Source organism: Mustelus asterias, chromosome 15 (assembly GCF_964213995.1).
Source record: "Mustelus asterias chromosome 15, sMusAst1.hap1.1, whole genome shotgun sequence".
NCBI lineage: Eukaryota > Metazoa > Chordata > Chondrichthyes > Carcharhiniformes > Triakidae > Mustelus > Mustelus asterias.
The window spans coordinates 101,730,542-101,743,067 of NC_135815.1; the positions used below are offsets into that span (position 1 = coordinate 101,730,542).

The 12,526-nt window shown below is 42.5% G+C and overlaps 1 protein-coding gene across 1 annotated transcript in view; it reads right to left on the reverse strand.

Moving 5' to 3' along the window:
• LOC144504698 (aftiphilin-like) overlaps nt 1-12,526 on the reverse strand; it is a 62,448-nt gene that overhangs the window by 13,562 nt on the left and 36,360 nt on the right. Inside the window, exons 6-7 of the mRNA XM_078230419.1 lie at nt 11,690-11,809; nt 3,819-3,879 (exon numbers count right to left, since the gene is read on the reverse strand). Of these exons, the coding sequence (XP_078086545.1) occupies nt 3,819-3,879; nt 11,690-11,809 (181 nt within the window). The remainder of the gene's footprint in view (nt 1-3,818; nt 3,880-11,689; nt 11,810-12,526) is intronic.

The window sequence follows — 12,526 nt, forward strand, 5'->3', positions numbered from 1 at the left end:
AGCGTTCTCCAAGGCGGCCTTCGCGACACACGACAGCGCAGAGTCGCGGAGCAGAAACTGATAGCCAGGTTCCGCACACACAAGGACGGCCTCAACCGGGATATTGGGTTTATGTCACACTATTTCACATAAATATTTCTGCTTTTTTCCTCCTGAGTCTTTATCATGTGATCCTAGAATCAGAATTTATGTCACACTATTTGTAACTCCCACAGTTGCGTGGACCTGCAGAGTTTCACTGGCTGTCTTGTCTGGAGACAATACACATCTTTTTAGCCTGTCTTGATGCTCTCTCCACTCCCATTGTTTTGTTTCTTAAAGACTGGATTAGTTGTAAGTATTCGCATTCCAACCATGTAAATTGAGTCTGTGTCTTATAAGTTCTGTTTGTGAACAGAATTCCCACTCACCTGAAGAAGGGGCTCAGAGCCTCGAAAGCTTGTGTGGCTTTTGCTACCAAATAAACCTGTTGGACTTTAACCTGGTGTTGTTAAACTTCTTGCTGTGAGGCAGCAGTGCTAACCATTGTTCCGACTATGAACTTGCACTTAAACAAATGTGAAGCAGAGGTATTCCTGTACTAATGTAGTGAGGCGCTATATAAATGCAAGGATCTTGCTTCCTTCTTTACTTGTATTTAAGCAAGACAATATTGCAGTCACAGAAAATACCAATTGATTTTCTTGTAACTTCTGGGAGAATTGACATGAGTAAATGCCTGACAACACAGTGTTAGAATGTAAGGCGCACAAATACTCTTAGTTCAAAGGGAAGTTATTTTCTACATTATTAACAGTGCTGTTTTACCGGCCATTACTTATAGCAGGAAAATCCTATTTGTATAAAGGCACCTGGTATTAGCAGTGGTTAGCAGTATATCTAAAGATAAAGACACCAATGCAAAGGTTTTGAAAGGAAAGCTATTACATGCAAGCAGAATGAAATAGATTTGTAAGTTGCGGCAAACAAAAAGGTGCGACACATGACTTCCCCGTGAAACCACTGTGTACTGAAATTCCAAGATGCTAAAGTTGGACAAAGATGGTGTGCCGTCAGTTTTCCTGAAAGAAGGTGGGTGTAACATTGCTGCACACCGCGTCTCCAGAAGAAAGGTGGAGTGGAGAAAACAGCAAGACATTTTTATCAGCCAAACTTACAACATACATGAATAATTAAAGGGACTGGATGCATCTCAAAGGGAATGTGCGTACACTTGAAAAGGAAACCAACTCTCATGTGGATTTCTCTGTAGTGGAGCGAGGAGAGATACAGGAAAGTGATCACAAATAGCGCTGGCTGTGATTTAAGATGACAGAGAGGAGAGACTGTGTTCAATGCAAAGTGTAGAGAACTCTGCCAGGAGCCATTTCTTTGCAAGAACCTAGTCAAGCTGTTACAAAGGGCTACCTGCATGTCAAACACAAAAGCGGCTGATAGAAAGAGCTATTTGGTTGCAGAAATAACGGATCAGGGGAATACTTTGCAGCCCTACAATATCGAGCCACAAATAATGGGGACAACCCAACTGGAGGAGGCTTCACGAGCATCCGCACCTTCAACTTGGTGCGCAAGTACAAGAGACAAGGCTGAGGTTTTTCCAATCATCCAGCCAAAATCGTCATGTGGATGATCCTATTGGACCTCCTCCTGTGATCGTCCCATGTGACATGAAAGCATTCAGTACGCTGGACATAGCAGAGGTTACCAACCCTGACGCTGTGCTTAGACCTGTGCACTAGATAAGCTACTGAAGTAATGTCAAAGTGGCATCTAACTGACAATGTGAAAGATTGCCCAGATATGTCCCAACCACAAGGACATCATAACTCTATCCAACTGATTATCCCCTTGGCCCCTTCCCAAACATCAGTCACGTGATAGGAGACATTAACACTGCCATCAAGTCCAACAGGTTTATTTGGAATCACAAACTTTCAGAGCGCTGCTCCTTCATCAAATGAGTGACTCACCTGATTCCAAATAAACTTGTTGGACTTTAACCTGGTGTTGTGAGACTTCTTACTCAAATCAGAAGGTTCTGATGCCAATTGGATGAACACTATTCTGTTCATGGGAAAAGAGTCATGTTATCACAGTGTTAGAATTATAACAGGTTGCAGTTAAGACATTCTGCTGACCTGGGATCATGCTACTGTTGCCAGAGCTAGTGTCATCCACGAGCCCAAAGAGATCGAGGCTCAGAACAGAGGAAGCTCCATTAGCTTGAGTAACCATGTTGGCAGCAGACATAGAGGGTAAGCCAGGAAGAAAGGGGGTTCAGAAAGGGGAAGAGACAAACTTCAACATGCAGATTATCATAACTACATACTAGAAACATAAACATTCAAAACAGTTTCAGGATTAATCAGCCAATATCTAAGTAAGTTGATAAATCAACCAGCTTCACAATCAGTATTAGTTACAATACACAGGTAACACAGAGCTTATGTACTTTCCTCAATGACATAGCCGACACAAAGAATTTCCGTTTAAAAGAAAAAGAAAATTATTGTCTACTTTGCCCTCAGAAAGCCGGACAAACGGGTTACAAGCAGAAAGGATCAGGTGTAACAGTGAGAAGGAAGATTTGACTGGAGTTAATGAACACCAAAACAACAGAGAGTGACCCAGGCTTTCCTTCCACTTTCCAGTAAGGAATTTGTAAGGCAGGACTTTAGATCGAACCCACATGATTAACCCCTGGAGTACTGCCGAAGGACTAAATGAAATCATTCTTTAACTTTATTCCAATAATTTACTGTTTAAAGATTTTATAGATCTATGTTCGGTTACATAATACTTGAAGTTTATAAAATGCCAGTTGCAATATAATCGGCAGTAGACAACCCACGAAATTCAGTATTCAAAGGGTTAAAAAGCCAATGCATGAAGTAGTATTGCCCATTTCAGATCAACTTTATACTTAGAGTCAAGTCAAATGTTAGCAAGTATTTACGTTATATTATACACACACACACACACACAAAGAGAAAGTTGAAGTGCGTTAGGTCACTGATATCGGGCATCATGCAACATTCAAAAGCAATCAACACTGAGCAAATTGCTTATTCTGTTTGTTACAGCAAACTTCATAAATAAATCTCTGCTTGAGAAACTGTGCAGTCAAAAAGAAATGTAGATCATAAAATAGGAGGGGGAAAGCATCCCAGGGACACGAGACAAGTCCTGTTGCATGTTCATTCCGAAGTTTTTTAAGTTTAATACCCTACATCATGCATTTAGAATCATTTAATATAACTTGCAATATATCACAATGATAGAAATGTATCATTGTACTTGCCTTGGTTCAATGAACCCAGTTGAGCTTTTCTACATATACACATCTCTTCAAAACGTGGGCAGAACTTGTATTGGAAAATTGAACAAATATTGCTGCTCCCCATATTAAAATTGCAAACATTTTTCATGGGGAAAACAGGAATTAATACTTCAAAACTTAAAATACTTTGATCATAAAATCAGCTGGTTTAGGCAAATGCAATTTGGCACATCAATATTGTGCGGTTTTGTAAGGTTATTGTAATAAGAGGAAAATAATTAAAATAGTGAAAGTCAGTGAGTAGATACAGGAGTGCACTTTTAGTTTCCTATCGCCCGCATTCTCTCATTTCGAATTGTGGAGATGTGTATATGTAATTAAGGTTGCACACATCAGCAAAGCAAGGCTAAAAGAAAGCCTGGATTTCCACAGTGAGAAAGAAATGGAAAGTAAAAGAATCAGCAGAGAGGGGTCTGTCTGAACTTGGCAGGTTTCTTAACTCCAGCTCTGGTGCTAGAGGCTCTACGCAGGGACGTACCATCAAGAGGATTAGTAAGGCCACTGCTACTCCAGTCAAACTGCACGGGCGGGACGTGATCCTGGGGAGAAAAGAAAACATTACATTACACCGGAACAGGCTGACAAGAGAAAAGGGTGTCCCACTGCAAAATTAACATGAAAGTCGACAGTTTTGGCGAGTATTTCCCAACTCTACTGTAATTGTCCATAATGCTCGACTCTAAAAGAAGTTTACATTATGCTAAACAAAGACATTGTTCTCTAAAGCAATGAGGAAGGAGGCAGCAAGTAAACACCTCCAGGTGAAGGAGCTGCCTCCATGCCAGACAGACCAAAAAGGTGCCAGGTTCGGCTCCTGGTTTGTACTGAGTTAGCTGATGTCAACCAGGGTAAAATACATCTGTGCTAAAAGAGGGAAAAATCATCCAGATTACTGGCAGCAACCTTTGCTGGAAGTGAATATGTGGACAAAAATTAGGCTCAATTGGCACGCCCTTTCCAACTGAATACTCTGATGGCACGAGTATCATGACCAATACATCAACTATGCTCATTTGGCTGAGGTACTTGAGCTGTTCTCCAGAAAGGGAGTGAGCAGTGAACAGGAACAAATGAAATTAGGAAAACCGATGGAAAGGGTACTTCATAATCTTCTAACACCCCTGGGAACATACCAGAATGTTCTGGAATAAGCGCATCACAACAGACAATGGAAACTTTTTGAAAGAGGTTTCTGCAACTCTATCATCTGCTGGCTTCTAAAATAAAACCATCAAGAATTGGAAACATAAAAGAGGCTAGTCACTATTTTGTTGGGAGACTAGACACAATTCAATGTTTCAGATGCAGATCCCTCTAAGCTGAGGGACAGAGCTGGGTAGAGGTGGGTAAAGGTATGAGAAACGTTTGCAGACAGATGCACATCTAAAACGTTTGCCCACTTCCTCCAACAATGCTGACTCTCTGTTTCCAATTTATTTCCAATTTCCAGCATTAGCAGTAGTTTTAAACTCCTGACTTCTCCCAGTTACATTTGCAACACATACCATGCACACTGCTTTCCATTGTTCACATTCATCTGGAGTAAAAAATTACTTCTCACCTCATGTCAGACTCCTATTTATTGACTGTAGCTCAGCCTTCAACGCCATTATTCCTACAAAACTCATCTCCTCCCTCTGCGACTGAACTTCCTAACTCACAGACCACAATCAGTAAGGATAGGCAACAACACCCCCTCCGCAATCATCAACACCAGTGCCCCACAAAGCACAGCCCCTTACTAAACTCCTTATACACCTATGACTGTGTGGCCAAATTCCCCTCCAACTCGATTTTCAGGTTTGCTGATGACACCACTGTAGGGATCGGGTCGCAAAGAATGACGAGACAGAGATGGAGAATCTGATGAACTGGTGCGGTGACAATAATCTCTCCCTCAATGTCAACAAAACGAAGGAGATTGTCATCGACTTCAGGAAGCGTAGAGGAGAACGTGCCCCTGTCTACATCAACGGGGACGAAGTAGAAATGTCCAGAGCTTCATGTTTTTAGGTGTCCAGATCACCAGCAACCTGTCCTGGTCCCCCCACGCCGACACTATAGTTAAGAAAGCCCCACCAACGCCTCTACTTTCTCAGAAGACTAAGGAAATTTGGCATGTCTGCTATAACTCTCACCAACTTTTACAGATTGAGAGCTAGAGAAATTTCCAAAGAATGTGAAAAATACAACATTAGAAATTCACCTCCTTCAGTTAGTTCTCCACTCAATCAGTGGAGCAAATGGAGATCATAAAATCCCAGTAATTAAAATGATTCTCAAGTCTGACAGCATTGCAAACAACAGTAGCATCAAAATACAGTAACTCTTGCCTGTGCTAACTAATCTTGCAATATGATGCAACTAAATAAAGACAGCTGGGTGAGATGGTTCAGGAAGTTTACTCGTTCATCACTGTGCTGGTAGGATACTACACAGGTCAAATTCCCCACAAAAATCAGGAGTGGCGAGAAGGCAAGTCAATTTGAGGTTTCTCATGCATCTATCAGCCAGAGAGCAAATGCAGGCGGTTTCCTTGTGCACAGTGGATATAGACAGATTGGTTACTCGTTTGAGACTTCCAGTCTTAGAATACACTCTGCAAACATTCTATTGGCCTGGGAGAGTCACATTGCAGACAAAATTGCATCTTTTCACCTGACTGACTTTTAGAGAGAGCAGAAACAGCCACAAGATGGCTAAAAATAGAGCCTGAATTCCATTATCCATTTAAGCTATACATTGGTTGCTCAAGGTCTTACCAAGTATCCCTGTTCCACAGTAAATGAATAAGTGGCTGGACTTACAATAGCATTCAGTGCGCTTGACAAAGCTTTAACTGTATCTCAGCAGTTGGGTAATCTAATCACTAAAAATCATTCAGCATGACCTCACTCTGTACACGATCCAGAGAATGACACATTATCGGGTCAGTCTGTAATGAAGATGCACAACTCATGAGCAAGCTGTTGCTGACAATAGGTTTTAAGGAATTTTAAATCGGGTGAACTGTGTCAAATGGATGGTTCAATGGTTTTTGTAAACCTAGATTCCAGTCCCAATTTGGGTTTAACAGAAATCCAGTTAGGCATCATTTCCAAAAAAAAACAGGAAACTAGTGGGGATTCCCAAGAAGCCTGTGAATCAAGGTTTGGAGAAGGCTGCAAAGCACATTCCTGTAGAACTGGGGTTCGGCCCAATTTCAAACAAATATTCAAGCATAAACTCAAGAAATAATGCAAAATATGATTCAAAAATGTATTGGAGCTGAATACTAATCTTCTTGCTACTAAAATCCTTGATCCTGTGCGAATTCACTAGAGTATTAGCACTGAGGGAGGTTGGCTCTTTGCAGTCATTGCCATTTCTCAATAGTTGAGCATCAAGTGAAATGTTGGTGGATTTGGGTTAAAAATTCCTGCTGAAACATCAGAGGCCTTTTGAAAGGCAGCCAAAGAGATTGCAGGGCAAGGGCTTAGAAACTGAGAATCCTGTCTTTCATGGTAAGCATGGTGACACAGCGGTTAGCACTGTTGCCTCAGTGCCAGGGACCCGGGTTCAATTCCCAGCTTGGGTCACTGTCTGTGCGGAGTATGCACGTTCTCCCCATGTCTGTGTGGGTTTCCTCCGGGTGCTCCGGTTTCCTCCCACAGTCCAAAGATGTACAGGTTAGGATGATTGGCCATGCTAAATTTCCCCTTGGCGTCAGGGGGATTAGTTGGGTAAATACATGGGGTTACGGGGATAAGGCCTGGGTGGGATTGTTGTCAGTGCAGTCTCAATGGGCTGAATGGCCTCCTTCTGCACCATAGGGATTTTATGATTCTATAAAATGGAACATTCATAATCATAATTTTTGAATTAAGGGAGGATGAGGGGGAAACATGAAAAAGATATAGAACAATGCGTAATATTGAAAGGCCATCTAACCTCTAGCTCATGTTACTTTTATCCTGGAACAAATGTGTGAAACTGCTAACTAACCAGGCAGGCAGACACGTCTACATGCAATGACCTCTAAATCTCTCACATCACGAATCGCTCCCGAGGTGAAAAGCACATTGACACAACTGAAAACAGCTGTTTTATTGTTTTCTCTCAAATATTAGGCAGAGAGAGAGATTTTCTGGTTGAGATACAAAGAAGTCAAATGAACCAAGACAGAATCCAAAAGCAAGTTTTCTCTGAAGGTTCAAATAGACAACTACAGCAGTATTGCCATTCTGACATGCACTAACCCTTAGAAAACTCAAGTCATCGTCAAGCACTACAATCTCAGTTCAAAGTGTTGGATGCTCTATCTGCACTGCCACTGTGACCCTCTGGCCTCGATTCGGCCCGTCGGCAGGTGCACTCCCCAACCCACAGGGGAAGCACCGAACAGAGAGAGCGAAGGAGGGGGGCAAAATTCAATGCCGCTTCCTTGCATCGACCAGCTTACAAACATGTACTGTAATGGTCTTCATTTGAAAGGACCAGACTGCTGACTGGGGCATAGCAGTGAATAAAATTTAACTGAAGGGCTCTCAAACAAACAGGAATTTCCTACATTGGTAATTTGGGGCGACAAAACAACTGTTGCTGCCTTCAACCAAAATGCATTAAGAAAAATTTAAATGTGGATTACAGGGTCAAAGGTAGGGTTCTGAAGACTGTGGAGGAACAGAGAGATCTTGGGGTCCATATCCACAGATCTCTAAAGGTTGCCACTCAAGTGGATAGAGCTGTGATGAAGGCCTATAGTGTGTTAGCTTTTATTAACAGGGGGTTGGATTTTAAGAGCCGTGGGGTTATGCTGCAACTGTACAGGACCTTGGTGAGACCACATTTGGAATATTGTGTGCAGTTCTGCTGACCTCACTATAAGAAGGATGTGGAAGCGCTGGAAAGAGTGCAGAGGAGATTTATCAGGATGCTGCCTGGTTTGGAGGGTAGGTCTTATGAGGAAAGGTTGAGGGAGCTCGGGCTGTTCTCTCTGGAGCGGAGGAGGCTGAGGGGAGACTTAATAGAGGTTTATAAAATGACGAAGGGGATAGATAGAGTGAACGTTCAAAGACTATTTCCTCGGGTGGATGGAGCTATTACAAGGGGGCATAACTATAGGGTTCGTGGTGGGAGATATAGGAAGGATATCAGAGGTAGGTTCTTTACGCAGAGAGTGGTTGGGGTGTGGAATGGACTGCCTGCAGTGATAGTGGAGTCAGACACTTTAGGAACATTTAAGCGGTTATTGGATAGGCACATGGAGCACACCAGGATGATAGGGAGTGGGATAGCTTGATCTTGGTTTCAGATAAAGCTCGGCACAACATCAAGGGCCGAAGGGCCTGTTCTGTGCTGTACTATTCTATGTTCTATGAAAGCTAAATGAATGTTTTGGGATGTACCAAAATCTGAATGTTTTGATGCATAAAAAGCTCTTAAAATCATTGAGAGTCAACCAACTGGGATTTTTCAGTGTTAACCTGTCCACTGCATCCTCCTCCAACATCTTTCTCCTGTCACACAGCTCAGTGGAATTGCATCAGTTGGTTCTATTCTTCCCCATCCAATCTTAATGTGGAGATGCCGGCGTTGAACTGGGGTAGGCACAGTAAGTAGTCTCACAACACCAGGTTAAAGTCCATGACTCATCTTACTGTGCCATCCAATGATAGTTACAGCATGGTGAGCAATCGCTTCTCTAACCAGCCCTTTCAATAGTCTCTGGAGCTGCTAAAGTACCCTGGGCGCCCACTTCATCTGCGTACTGTCTCTTAGTGACATTATCAACATATAACTGCTGATGACACCCAGTTCTACATCTCACTTCCTATTTCAACACCCCCACTGCCTGTTTCATTAGATTGATTGTCTGATGTCCAGTATTGGATAAGCCAATTTCCTCTAGCTGAACATTGCTCAGACTGAAGTTAGCATCTTTGGTTTCAGCAACTAATTGTTACCTGCAAACTCTATTACATCTGTCCTCCTGGGAGGCTGCCAAACTCTATACACTTCAGATTATCCAAAATTCTGCTGTACCACAATCACCCATTAACCCTTCCTCAGACACCGGTGACCACACGACAAATTCAAATTTCTCACCTTGATGCTTAAATTCCATCATGATCCCTGTAGCCCTACAAAACCATTCCACCCCAAACTCTGCCCTCTTGTGCTAGCCTCACCATCAGCTGCAGAATTCCTGCCCCCAAACCACATCACTGTTCAAATCCCCTCTCCTCTTTCAAGATTCTCCTTAAAAACCACAACATTGACCAATGCTGTTAGCTCTCTGACATTTCCTCCTTTGGCTCAACACCCATTTGTTTGATTACTTTTCTGTGAAGAGGAATCTTCTCATTTCTCATCATCTCACATATATCCACATTACACTGCATTTGCCAAGTATTTGCCCACTCAGCCAGCCTGTCCAAGTCACCGTGCAGCCTCTCAGCATCCTCCTCACAGCACACACTGCCACCCAGCTTAGTGTCATCTGCATATTTGGAGATATTGTATTCAATTCCGTCGTCCAAATCATTAATGTATATTGTGAATAGCTGGGGTTCCAGTAGTGAACTGTGCGGTACCCCATTAGTTACTGCCTGCCACACTGAAAATGACCTGTTAATTCCCACTGTCTGCTAACCAGTTCTCTATCCACATCAATACATTACCCCCAGTACCGTGAGGTTTAATTTTGCTCACTAATCTCTTGTGTGGGACCTTGTCAAAAGCCTTTTGAAAGTCCAGATACACAACATCCACTGGTTCATCCTTGTCCACTCATCCTCAAAAAATTCCAGAAGATTTGTCAAGCATGATTTCCCTTTAGTGAATCCATGCTGTCTTGGACCAATCCTGTTTATGGTTCCAATACAAATTGAGGGGCCATTGATATTCTATAATGGTGCTAAAGCAATTGCATTCAAAAGGAGGCATTTTTACTTTTTATATAATGATCCTGTATTGACCGTATAAAATGCATCAATTCCCTGCATGTAAATAAACTGATACTCATTTCCTCCACCCAATATCTTTAATTTATACTGCAAATCAATTTTTGTTCACATTTGGTATGCATCAAAATAGTGCCTTTTACTTCACTTTCATCTTAATTGCTTTGTTGAGATATTGATAGGTTAAGAAAGTGGGTAAAAAGTTGGCAAAAGAAGCAATGTGGGAAAATCTGAAGTTCATTTTGGAAGGGAGAACAAAAGAACAGAATGTTATTTAAATGGAGAAAAACTGCAGAAAGCTGCAACACAAAGGGACTTGGGGGGAACTTGCGCACTGAACACAGAAAGCTAGCAGACGGGTATAGCAGGTCATCAGAAAGGCTAATGGAACGTTGGCCCTTATTTCAAGGGGGTTGGAGTATAATATTTGGGAAGTCTTACTGCAACTGTACAAGGTACTGGTGAGACCACATCTGGAGCACTGAGCAGTTTCTGTCCCTTTAAGTAAAGATATTATTCCATTGGAGGCCATTCAGAGAAAGTTCACCAGGATGATCCCCGGAATGGAGGGATTGTCTTATGAGGAAAGGTTAAACAGGTTGGGATTCTACTCATTGGAATTTAGAAGAAGAAGAGGTGATCTCATTGAAGCATATCGGATTCTTAAGGGGCTTAGCAGGGTAAATGCTCTCCCTCATGGGAGAGTCTAGGATCAGAGGGCATAGTCTCAGAATAAAGGGGCGCCAAATTAAGACTGAGAGGAGGAGGAATTTCTTCTCTGAGGGTTGTGGGCCTTTGGAACTCCTTGCCACAGAGAGATGTGGGGGAGAGATCTTGTGTATATTTAAGGCTGAGATAGATAGATATTTGATCAGTAAGGGAATCGAGGGTTACGGGGAAAGGGCAGGAAAGTGGACATGAGGAATGTTGGATCAGCCGTGATCCTACTGAGTGGCAGAGCAAGCTTGAGGGGCTAAACGGCCTGTTCCTGTTTCTTATGGATGGTAAGAGTAAAATTGGAATTTTTAATATGTCGCAAATAATTCTCCACGTTTCTTCTTCCAAAGGCTGCCTCATTACTGTGGAGGGTTCTAAAATGAGGAAGATACTTCACCACAAGAGGACAGGGTTTACCCATCAGCTACAAAAATAAAAATCATTGTTATAAGCCTGGAAAATGATTGCAATCCACCATTCAACCTGGAATGGAACAAGATGGAATAAAAGTTCAAAAAAATGAAGAAATGAAAAGAGTAGAAAAAGAAAGTTGCGTTAAAAAGCTAGGCAACAGGCAATTTTCTTCCTTACCCTGACAACTTAACTGTTCAGTAAGGTTATTTACAAGCAAAGGCCGATAAATTGATATGTATTCAGGAGTGAAACAAGAATGATGCTTTATTCTTACCTGGGTTTGTTCAGACGTAGACATCTCTGAGGGCATTACACTTGACATTTGACCTATTGAAGCTATCTTCTCTGCAGCTGATATTGGTTTGACTGGTTCTTTGGTGGGTTCTAACATGCCCTGAAAAACAAAAGAACATCACAGAATTGTTATGGCATAGGGGGCCATTCGGCCCATTATGTCTACACTGGCTCTCCAAAGCAGCATCATCACTTAGTGCCACTCCCCTGCCTTTTCCCTGTACCCCTACACATTATTTAAATAGAAACAATCATCTAATGGCCTCCTGAATGCCTCAATGGAACCTGCCTCCACCACACTTCCAGACAGTGCATTTCCAATCCCAACCACTTGTATGGAAAAGTTTTTTCTCACATTACACATGCTTCTTCTGCAAATCACTTTAAATCTGTGCCCTCTCATTCGTGATCCTGCTACCAGTGGGAAAGTTTCTCCCTGTCTACTCTGTTCAGCCCCCTCATGATTTTGAACATCTCTATCAAATGTCCTCTTAGCCGCCTTCTCTCTAAGGAGAACAGTCCCAACCTCTCCAATCTATCCTCACAACTGAAGTTTCTCACCCCTGGAACCATTCTTGTAAACCTCTCCTGCGCTCTCTCCAATGCGCCAACATCCTTCCTGCGGTGTGCACCCAGAACTGTACACAACATTCCAGCTGAGATCTAACTAGTGTCTTGCATAAGGCACGGTAGCACAGTGGTTAGCACTGCTGCTTCACAGCTCCAGGGACCTGGGTTCGATTCCCGGCTTGGGTCACTGTCTGTGTGGAGGTTACACATTCTCCTCATGTCTGCGTGGGTTTCCTCCGGGTGCTCC